Source organism: Rhinoraja longicauda, chromosome 7, assembly GCF_053455715.1.
Source record: "Rhinoraja longicauda isolate Sanriku21f chromosome 7, sRhiLon1.1, whole genome shotgun sequence".
In the NCBI taxonomy this organism is placed as follows: domain Eukaryota; kingdom Metazoa; phylum Chordata; class Chondrichthyes; order Rajiformes; family Arhynchobatidae; genus Rhinoraja; species Rhinoraja longicauda.
This window is the reverse complement of record NC_135959.1, coordinates 70,056,119-70,067,682: the sequence shown is the minus strand read 5'-3', so window position 1 is coordinate 70,067,682 and position 11,564 is coordinate 70,056,119. Positions and strand designations below refer to the sequence as shown.

At 42.3% G+C, this 11,564-nt stretch overlaps 1 protein-coding gene across 2 annotated transcripts in view; it reads left to right on the top strand.

The window, feature by feature from the left end:
• The first annotated feature begins 500 nt into the window (after positions 1 to 500).
• The window catches only part of LOC144595372 (progesterone receptor-like), a 283,603-nt gene continuing 272,539 nt past the window's right edge, over positions 501 to 11,564 (top strand). For both annotated transcript variants that reach the window (XM_078402823.1, XM_078402822.1), the window contains exons 1-2: positions 501 to 591; positions 1,211 to 2,457. In XM_078402823.1, the coding sequence (XP_078258949.1) occupies positions 1,346 to 2,457 (1,112 nt within the window). In that variant the 5' untranslated portion in view covers positions 501 to 591; positions 1,211 to 1,345. The remainder of the gene's footprint in view (positions 592 to 1,210; positions 2,458 to 11,564) is intronic.

Below are 11,564 nucleotides of genomic sequence, written 5' to 3'. Positions count from 1 at the left end.
AGGAGGAGGAGGAGGAGGAGGTGGGGAAGAAGGAGGAGGAGGGGGAGGAGGAGGTGGTGGTAGTGGAGGGGGAGGAGGGGGAGGAGGGGAGGAGGAGGAGGAGGAGGAGGAGGAGGGGAGGAGGAGGGGGAGGAGGAGGAGGAGGTGGTGGTGGTGGAGGTGGAGGAGGTGGTGATGGAGGAGGAGGAGGAGAAGTGATGGTGGAGGAGGAGGAGAAGGTGATGGTGGTGGAGGAAGAGAAGAGGAGGAGGAGGAGGAGTGGGAGAAGGTGGAGGAGGGGAGGAGGTGGAGGAGGGGGAGGAGGAGGGGGAGGAGGAGGTTGTGGAGGTGGAGAAGAAGAAGGAGGAGAGGGGGAGGAGGTGGATGTTTCTACCTTGTAAGTCAAAAGATTTCAGGAGTAAACTTTTTTTTCCTGTGACGTGTGAGGATCGCTGCACAATACGTGAAGTCTCACATCTCTAACTCACACGTGATAGAGAGGGAGGAGGAGAGGGAGAGGGAGAGGGAGAGGGAGAGCCGAGACTGCGAAGGGGGAAGGAGGTAGAAATCCACACATCAAGCCGGGCTGCGACTGCGATTTCAAGCGTCCAGGTAGGAATGATTCAGCCGAGCGAAACGAACGAGTAAAAGTGAAAGCAAAAATAAAGCCCAAGTATTAAACCGGGGAGTTGTGACTGACGCTTTAAAAAAACACTCCGAAACTACACCAGAGTTTGAACAGTTCTGTCCGACCGACAGCATCTAGACCAACAACAACTAGACTTGGTCCGTATTGGAGAGGGGTTCAAATAGTCTTGGTCCATTTTGGAGGGGGGTTCACTTAGGGGTTCAAATAGTCTTGGTCCATATTGGAGGGGGATTTCACTTGGGGGTTCAAATAGTCTTGGTCCATTTTGGAGGGGGGTTCACTTGGGGTTTCCAAGTTTGACTTACAAAATCAGGAGGCATCGGGATCCCTAAATGTGCAAAGTTTATAAAAATAGATCAGGGTTGAACGCCTGAAAGACGTTTTTGACTTTTCAACCGTTTGTGTTTTAAATGAAGTGTTGATACCCTTAAAGCCATTAAACTTGACCCGGGCTCGGAGCGCCTTGGGTTTCGTGTCCGTTTTGCAAACATGCCAGTTTTTAATTTATAACGACCGTGCAAGAAAGTTGGGTAGAATTTGATAAGTTGACGCTAAGAATTGCCTGCCTGGTGCATTTGACAGGGAGAGGCGAGCAGACGCGTGGGATGGAGCAAAGTTGCACAGTGGCCGTTGGAGGAGTCCAACCTTGAGAGGCAACGTTTGCAAGAGCGGACGGTCGCAAGCCGGTGGTTCCCCTGTGCACTTTCCGCCCGTCCAATGGACCAAGGGAGCATGAAGAACATGGACGAGAAGGAGGCGCCGGGCAAGGTCCTGTCCTACTCTTCTGGGACGGGCTCCAGGGACGGCTCGACCACAGACCTGCTGAAGGCGGTGTCCGACTCCATGGGGCTCTACATGGACGACTTGCTTCCCCAGTCCGAGCTGGCGGCGGCGTTGGAGAGGAAAGCCGAGAGCGACTCTGAGAAGAGCAGCATCTCCCCCAAACACCTGGAGGGCATCGCCTTGTCCTCCGTGTCCAGTCTGGGCGAGGCGGCCGAACCCTCCTCTTGGACCAACTGCGACTTGGGCTTGAGTGAGAGCAGCTCCGAGGGGATGGGAGCTGGGAAACAGACCCCGGCCCCCCTGGGTCCCTGGTCCCTGGTCAACACGGAGAGGAATCTCCCCGGGGACCCCAAACTGCTGAAGGTCTGTCCAGCGGAGGGTCTGGGAGCGATGGAGCAGACCAATATCCCAGCCACCCTGCTGGCCATGAAGTCAGAGGTGTGTGTGGACAGGGAGGACGCCTGCCACTCCAGCCCCAGCCCCAGGGGGCAAGTGTCGCCCCTCAACATCCTACGCTTCCCCTTCCTCCCTCTCAACCCCATCTACCTGGCCGCTCGCACCCACCAGCTCCTGACCGCCGACGACTGCGACCACGCTCCCTACATCCCAGACATCTCCAGCTCCTACGGCTACTCCGAGGCCGGGGTCTCCCCAGGAGCCAAGGTGGAGAGGGGCATGCAACCCGAGCCTCAGCCGCCGATCAACATGAGCCAGGAGGCAGGCAACACCTTTGGCTACATGCCCTCCGGCTACTCGCCCTACGGCGACTACCCCATCTCCCCCCAGCAGCAGCGGCCCATCATGAGAGGGGAACCCCTGGAAGACGCCGTCATGTTCAAGACTGAGCCCCTAGACTCCTACGGCCTCTCTCACCACGAAGCGGGACTCAACTGCAGCTTCTTGGTCCAAGACGACACCATGCCGTCCACCTCCTCGGCCCCAGTCACCTGGTACCAGCCCATTACATACCTGGGTTATCAAGGTGGAACTAAGACCATGTCAGACAGCTACTCGCAGGGCTACTCTCAGTACACCGGCTTGATAAGGTAGGTGGCTTCGCTTCATTACTGCACCGTTTCCCCACCTTTCAAACTGTTCCCTTGTCATGTTAGGCTGTCTTTTTTTGACACACACAACAACAAAGCGAGCAGTTCAGGAAAGTTACTAACTTCACCACAGACGCACATCTATCTGCAAAGTATTGACACAGAGTTAACTAAAATGTTGAATGTCTAAAGTCAGTGGCGAAGACATTTTTTTTGCATGCACTTCAGACTTTAAAATGCCTTCAGAATAGTTTGTGTGGACAGTTGATCTTAATCTTTTCTTAAAGCGAGCGACTTATTTCACCTGTTGAATGTGGGTTGTTTTTTTTGACCCAGCAGAATACCTTCCATTCATTATTAGCATTAGCTAAAAGTTGTTATTTATTTTGTGGACAACTATAACGCCGACTTCTTTGCAAAATCCCCTTCCGGCACCAATCACAGTTACCGTTTTAATGTGAATAAATTATTGTGTTCTCCTGGTCCCTTCATATTGTCTTTGCTTCCATGTTCACTAAATGTTGATTCCTTCCATGCTTATCAGTATTAATATAATTCCTTTAAAACGACAAAGAAATAATTGTCTTGGTGTTTGACATTAATCAGTGTATTCCACAGTGTGGTCCCCACCATACAAGAGTCAGGATAAGTTCAGCATTTATGGATTAAAGTACTTTCTACCATTGCTTTTTTTCCCTATCAGCAATTAGTCTCAAACTCTTTCTGATTTGTACATTGCACCTATGGTATAAGAAAATAGGCTTTCTATTGCCTTATTTATATTAGACAATTTATATTACACAATTTAGGGTCTGGAATTGATATTCCAGAGCAATGATTGAAGGCTTTGGCTCAAGCATGTAGTACAACTGGAAGAAAATTTTGGTTTATAAAGAACTAGAAAAAAATTTTAAAATTGATTTCTATGACCGTGAAAATGATTTTAAGATTGGTGCTTTGGAAAGCAAATATTGCAACTGAATGAAAGGGCACTTCCTAGTTTTATAACAATGATAATGAAAAGGTTAATATAAATAAGGTAGTTAGAGAGCAAACTAATTGATTTAATTTCATTGCTTTTCACACTGCTACTTCTGTGAACATATTTTTGAAGACAGTTGAAAAAAAGCTCAATGGAATGGAATTTAAGTTATATTTTGTTCAAAGGTTATTTGTGAGTTACCGGTGCATAATTCCATAACCACAGATAACATTGCAGACTCAGTTTGGCACTGGTGTGCGAGCATTAAAAATAAATAATTATGTGCAATGGGGCAAGAGTGATTAATGCTGCAGTATTAAAAAATGGGCACAGCAGCTTTCGAGGCACTTTGGCAAGGATAACGTGGGGGGGGGGGGGGGAGAGAGAGAGAGAGAGAGAGAGAGAGAGAGAGAGAGAGAGAGAGAGAGAGAGAGAGAGAGAGAGAGAGAGAGCACACAGAGTCAAAAATGGGCACAGCAGCCTTCGAGGCACTTTGGAAAGGATAACGTGGGCGGGGGGGGGGGGGGGGAGAGAGAGAGAGAGAGAGAGAGAGAGAGAGAGAGAGAGAGAGAGAGAGAGAGAGAGAGAGAGAGAGAGAGAGAGAGAGAACACACAGAGTCATAGGAAGCTCCCAAGTCACAGTGTGTTCTACATAAGGCATCAAATCCAGCAGAATGGAGCCAACTACCTCAAAGTTGTGGAGAAACAGTGTTTTCATTAAACATTTTGTGAAGGGGATGTGTGCCTGTCACCATAAATACGTCCATAGAGGTTGTAATGTAGAGCTGTTGAAGGCAAACGTTGCTGTTTCTCCCACCTTTTGATGCCCAAGAACGTTCCGGCATCCATTGCAGAATTCATTGCATTGGCCTTTGCCCCATTTTGAGGAATTGACTAAAGCGTAGTGTTGTTGCACATGTACCTGTGCTACATCCCATGTAGCGAGAACAAACAGCTCAGCACCTTCAATTGGTTAGCCATGATGCCCTACAATTAGTTCTTAATATTTAAAACCATAGGACAGCTGTTTGCCATCACCATATATTTATTGGTGTGCAGCATTCGGTCTGTTTGTCTTTTAGATGTTGATTTTTTATTTTCCGTATGACAGAATGACCGAGCCTCCAAGATGCATTCCCAGTGAAATAAATTATGTTGTGCAGCATTCGTGGTTTATTATGTGTGTTTATTTTGTTTTGCCGCTGCTTTTACTCATTTTTGTTTGTGCTCTGTATTTCCAAACCCTAACGTTAAATGCTTTCCAAGCTAAAGAAATACACATTGGTAGCTGGGTACAGCTAACTCCGAAGGATTAGCATCAATATCAAGGGCGGTCACTATGTTTGCAAATTATATTTCACTCATGCCACTGCTTATTGGTATTATGTACTGAGTGAGATTCATTGATTCATAGAAGAATACACAGTGGACATCTATTAGATTTTGAAAGAACGTCGTATCTGACTGCAACCAGTTTTTATCTAGTTATCATTATATATTAATCTTTAAAACCCAAAGCTACCTAAACATTGGTGAGAACAATTATGATGAATATTCATATTTCACTCATTGTCTGAGTAACTCTTGTCTTCAAACGACCAAAATGTTAAAGGAGGCAAATAACGTTTATGTATGGTCAGGTTGTGGATGCAGAGTCACTTCACTCTCTTTGACCTCTGATATGAATCAGTATTGGGCTTCCTTCCTGTGCTGGAATATTCCCCACATTAGACATTGCTGCTCTTTGCTTAGCGAAGCTCACGTTTTTCATCTATCTGACATCTCACCCTGTGCTTTATGCCCCGGACTGTGTAACATTTGTACGATTGCCGACATCTTTTGCAGTGTGTTCATCTCTTCACCTTCCAAATTCAAATGTTCGTTAACTTTGCTCTTCTAAAATTAGCAATCCAGGCTTATTGTTATTGTCTGCACTATTGCACCCATGTACATAACTAATTCATACGAATGCATTCATGAAATATGGTTTTTATAGCATAAAGTATATGACAAATTCATTTCATGAGTTTAAATATCCTTTGCACTATTCTGGTCTTCATGGCCTGAAGCCATTTAAAGCACTCAACTTAAAATTTGAATCTTAGTTGAAGATTCAGTCTGACAGAGGGCTATCCATTCTTCCACAGACGCTACCTGACCCGCTGAGTTACTCCAGCACTGTGTATTTTACTCAATCTTAGTGTTCGCCTTTTAGCTTGACAGCCCATTACCCATCCCATAATGTGGCTGACTATTATGTGAAGGATATTGGCTTTCAATGATGGAGTTATACCATTCATTGAAGGCATTGTGATTTGGCCCATGTAAATTGTTTTACTTTTAAACATTTTCCAGATATGAAAAAGTGTGCATCCTAATTGTCTGATGATATTCATGTTTGACCTTATTTCTCAGTTCTTTTTCTGCCTTTCTGTGCTGTTTATGAGTGGAGAAGATTGAATCGCGGTTGTCATTTGCAATGCTGACACCTTTGGTGTGCCATTAAGAAGATGTCCTTCCAACCAAACATGAGCCTTGGTCTTGCAATATCAATGCTCACAACACATGCAAAATCTTCTTATATCTGCTGCCACGTTTTTCATCTATCTGACATCCCATCCTGTGCTTTATGCCCCAGACTGTGTAACATTTGTACGATTGCCGACATCTTTTGCAGCGTGTTCATCTCTTCACCTTCCAAATTCAAATGCTCGTTAACTTTGCTCTTCTAAAATCAGCAATCCAGGCTTATTGTTATTGTCTGCACAATAGGTACCCTTGTACATAACTAATTCATACGAATGCATTCATGAAATATGGGTTCTATAGCTTAAAGTATATAATGCCAACAGTTTGGGCAGTTTCAACCTGGACAAAATGAGCAGAAATCGATAGAACTAGTCTACCTTTCATCTGGTGCTGAAAGACTTTATATTGGCAATCTCATTAAGAGAGACCACAAAGATGTTTAGTAGAAACATCAGGAAAGATTGGTGCAGCAATTTGATTGATATGGACATTTAACATGTGCTTGGATTTGAACCACTTTTGCTGTGAATCATTTGCATGAATATATTAGGTTCCCCAGTTTTTCTCCTATGACTTTATGCATGTTCTGCTTCAGATTTGTGAAATAAATAGCACTATAAATGGTCAAGATGGTCTGCTATTTTTTTCTTTCATATTTCTCACAGCATCTATTTAAGAATGCATTTATCTGTGGATCTGTTAAAAAAGTTTGAGATAGAATCTTTAAATCTGAATTCTGGAAACTCTGGAAGGTCAGGTTTATCATGATTGAATGAGTTGAATATTTATTTACGATACATTATTGGAGAAGAAGAGCTTGCACATTCAGTCAACACTAATAATTTAATTGGTCAGTTTTATAATGCCGACAGCTTGGGCAGTTTTAACCTGGACAAAATGAGCAGAAATCGATAGAAGAAGTCTACCTTTCATCCTGTGCTGAAACACTTTATAACAGCAATCTCATTAAGAGAGACCACAAAGATGTTTAGTAGAAACATCAGGAAAGATTGGTGTAGCAATTTGATTGATATGGACATTCAACGTGTGCTTGGATTTGAACCATTTTTATTTATTGTGATTATGACTCCAGAGTGAAATGGATTGTATTCACAAGTGCGCTTTCAGTGATATATACACCTAGTAAAGTTACTGTGAACCAAGACCTAGAATTTCTAAACTAGAATAGGCATAAAAAAGGTTAGAAACATGAGAGGAGCAGTAGGCTCTTTGGACACTCCTGTCTACTCCAGTATTCTATATGATCATAATTGATAATTCTCTTCAGTACTCTATTCCTGCTTTACTGCCAGCTCCTTTGATCTCTTTGGAATTAATAAATATATATCTACCTCTTAAATATATTTAATAACTTGGCCTCCTGGGGTCGATTGGAGCAGGAAATTGAAATATGACATTGATGTGCTTGTGAGCACTCTTATGAAGCTAATAGTTTTAGACATATTAATAGGACAAATTAGAGGACACTTACGAATGTAGCCATCTCTTGCTTTAAAAGTTACAAAATACTTATTATTGACAGTGGTGCATGTATGTGTAGTTGCCCTGTTTAACATTGGCAAAATTAAAAGAAAATAAATAACATTTAAAAACTTCATAAATAATAGAAATGAGACTGGCCCATCAGAGATTGTGCTCTGGGATATCTGTCCATTAGGAATAGAGAAAGAAATTTACCACGCATCTAAGCGTCATTATATCTGATTTAGAATTGTCAGCTACCGACACTGATCTCCAGAATGAAGCAACTATTTTAGTTTTCAGCACCCAATGCCCCTTGACTTCAGAGTTCATTTCAACCCCTTCCTAACTCTTCGGGAGATGACACACAAACCTTTATTTAATTCTTTAAATCGTTCACAGCTTCTTAATGTAACCTGTCGCCTCAGTTTTTGTTTACTGATGTTTTTCAAGTATGGACAATGTCATTTTATTGTACCAGAAAAATATTTTGAGTACATGCAGATAACCAAGACAACTCCCACACCATCAAAGTATTTGGGGGAATAAAAAGCAGGCAGTGACACAGTGAGTATTTTGGCTTGTATTCTGTAACTACATTCACCGTTTGGAAGATTGATAAATATGCTTTTGGGCTTTACGAAAATTAACACATGTAAACTAGCCTTGAGTTTATATTATGCTGTGGTCTTAATGGGATGGATCTGGGCTGGAAGTATTTCTCAACAAATATTCAATACAAAGGAGCTCTATCTAGCAAATTAACACGGAGAATACTCATTAACCAATAATTGAATATTCCATTTTTGTCTTCGCTAATTATAAATATATATAAACACATAGAATAGTACAGCATAGGAACAGGCCCTTCGGCCCGCAATGTCTGTGCTCAACATGATGCCAAATTGAAATTAATCACCTGTCCGCACATGAACTATTTATACAAGTGTCAAATTAGTCATATCTTTCATTTATGGTCCTCTTCACATCTGACATAGATGTCTAACTTTATTTGCAGAGATTTCACAAATATGTGTTACCAGCTTTTGCGGTCATGTTATCCAATTTAGCTTCTTCACACTTCCATAATAAATTTATTCGAATTCTTGTACATTTAATTGTGGGCTTCTCTGCAGCAATTGAGAAACATTTATAATGATTTCACACACCATCATTAGTTGTACGGAAAATTAAAACTGAGTATACACTCTGCTGGTTAAAGTACAAGTTAGCCTTCAAATTGTACTCTGGGGAGTTCATGCTTTAGAATTGATCGTGGCTTGTAAACAGGTATGGATATCCGTGGGAATCTGAGGTATGTTGATGGTGGACCATGTACCAGACTTCACCTCCTTCCTCGGTTATTAGATTTTATTATTTTATATCATAAATGAAGCCCAATATGTTGAAAAAGGTTTTAGAGTCAGAAGGATAAACTGCCTGGAAACAGGCCCTTCAGCCCACTGAGTACATGCTGACCATCAACCACTCATTTACATTAATCCTACATCTAGATATTTTAAAGATCTACCCAAGGATATTGTGGGGAGCTAGAGAAGAAATTGTAGGAGGCCTGCCTGAGCTGTTTGAATTTAATATTGTGCCTATATTTAAGAAGGGCTGCAAGGGAAAGCCTGGTAACTATAGACCAGTGAGCTTAACATCTGTGGTAGTAGGCATGTTACTGGAGAGTATTCTGAGGGATAAGATATATATACATTTGGATAGACAGAGGCTGATGAAGGGTCTCGACCTGAAACGTCACCTATTCCTTTTCTCCGGAGATGCTGCCTGACCCGCTGAGTTATTCCAGCATTTTATGTTTATCTTGTGATTAGGGATAGTTAGCCTAGTTTTGTACATGGGAAATATGATTGAATGTTTTGAAGTAACCAAAAAGGTTGATGAGGGCAAAGCCATGGACATTGTCTCAATGGACTTTAGCAAGGTATTTGCATGGTAGGCTGCTCTGGAAGGTTAGATCACAGTGGTAGAGAATTGGCTTCAACAAAGGTTGATGATGGATGGTTATACGAAACGTATAAGATTATTAAGGGGTTGGACACGTTAGAGGCAGGAAACATGTTCCCAATGTTGGGGGAGTCCAGAACAAGGGGCCACAGTTTAAGAATAAGGGGTAGGCCATTTAGAACTGAGATGAGGAAGAACTTTTTCAGTCAGAGAGTTGTGAATCTGTGGAATTCTCTGCCTCAGAAGGCAGTGGAGGCCAATTCTCTGAATGCATTCAAGAGAGAGCTAGATAGAGCTTTTAAGGATAGCGGAGTCAGGGGGTATGGGGAGAAGGCAGGAACGGGGTACTGATTGAGAATGATCAGCCATGATCACATTGAATGGCGGTGCTGGCTCGACGGGCCGAATGGCCTCCTCCTGCACCTATTGTCTATTGGTTTTCAGACAGGAGGCCTGTGACTAGTGATGTGCCTCAGGGATCAGCGCTTGGCCCATTGACATGTGTGGTTTATATCAATGATTTAGACGAGAATGCAGAAGACACGATTAGTACGTTTGCAGATCACTTTAAAGTGGGTGGTATTGTAGATAGCGAAGATGGTTATCAAAACGTACAGCAAGATCTTCATCAGTTGGGGGCAAGTGGGCTGAGGAATTGTTAATGGATTTTAATACAGTTCAGTGCAAGGCATTACATTTTGGGAAGTCAAACCAGGGCTGGATCGTCGCAGTGAATGGCAGGGTTCTGGGGAGTGTTGCGAGCAGAAGGATCTAGGACAGCAGGTACAATGTTCCTTGAAAGTTGTGTCACAGGTAGATAGAGTGGTCCAGCAGGCGTTCGGTAGAACAGCCTTCATCAGTCAGGGTATTAAGTTTAGAAGTTGGGATGTGATATTACTGGGATTGGGATTACTTTGGGATATTTTATATTACTGTTGTACAAGACGTTGATGAGGCCACATTTGGAGTATCGTGTTCAGTTTTGGTCACCCTGCTGTGGGGGAGGATGTTGTTAAGCTGGAAAGATTGCAGAGAAGATTTACGAGGATGTTGCCAGGTCATGAGTGCATGCGATACAGGGAGAGGTTGAGCAGGTTAGGACTTTATTCCTTGGAGTGCATGTGGATGAGAAGTGATCTTATAGAGGTGTCTAAAGGTAGAGGGGCATAGAAAGGGTAAATGCACAGTTTTTTTTACTGAGAGTAGGGAAATCAAGAACCGGGGACATAGCTTTAAGGAGTTAGAAAGAAAGAACGATTTAATAGGAATCTGAGGTGTAACTTTTTCACACAGAGGATGGTGGATATATGGAATGATCTGCCGGATGACGTAGTTGAGGCAGTTACAATAACAACATTTAAGGGCATGGTTAGGAAGGGTTTACAGGGATATCTGCCTAACAAGGGCAGGTGGGACTAGTGTAGATGAGGCATATTGGTCAGCATGGGCAAGGTTCTCCTTAAGGCCTCTTTCTATTCTGTATGACTCCATGACTCTAAGTCTCTCTTAGCTGTTTTTAATGAGCTGGATAAATAGCTTGGATGAATGTTCTGTGTTTTAATAGTCACATAACATAGGCACTCGCATTGAGGGAAATTCCATCTTAAACTACCATTCAAACCCCAAAGAAAATAGTGTACTGAGTAAATTCTATCTCCCGAGACATATTTTTCCTTTGAGCGGAACATTTTAGTGACCAAGATTAATAGAAATTCATTACAAACGTATTGATCACTTCTACTACCAATTTAAATCCTTCCATTCAATGGAATGTTATTATGTTAAATGAACTTTACCAGAAGTTATATTCCTTGGTTAACATCTTTTGAATCCTTGGTAAATAGGTGTTAGGAGAAACTAATGCAAATTGCCGAGTGGATTAGTTTAGGAGCTGGGATGGTGGCAAAATATCAAACGGTCACTAAGGAAATATTTACTTTATCTGAATAATTAAAAATTGCATTCTCTGCTGAAACGACATTTTACACAGCAGATGAATGTGTTTCACCAAATGTTTAACTTTAAAATCAAGTTAATTTAAAGGCAATATTTTAGAGGCTGAGATTAATATTTTATGAGATCAATATATAATAAAAGACTTAATTATAGTTTGCTTGACAGAAATATATAAATTAATAAATTG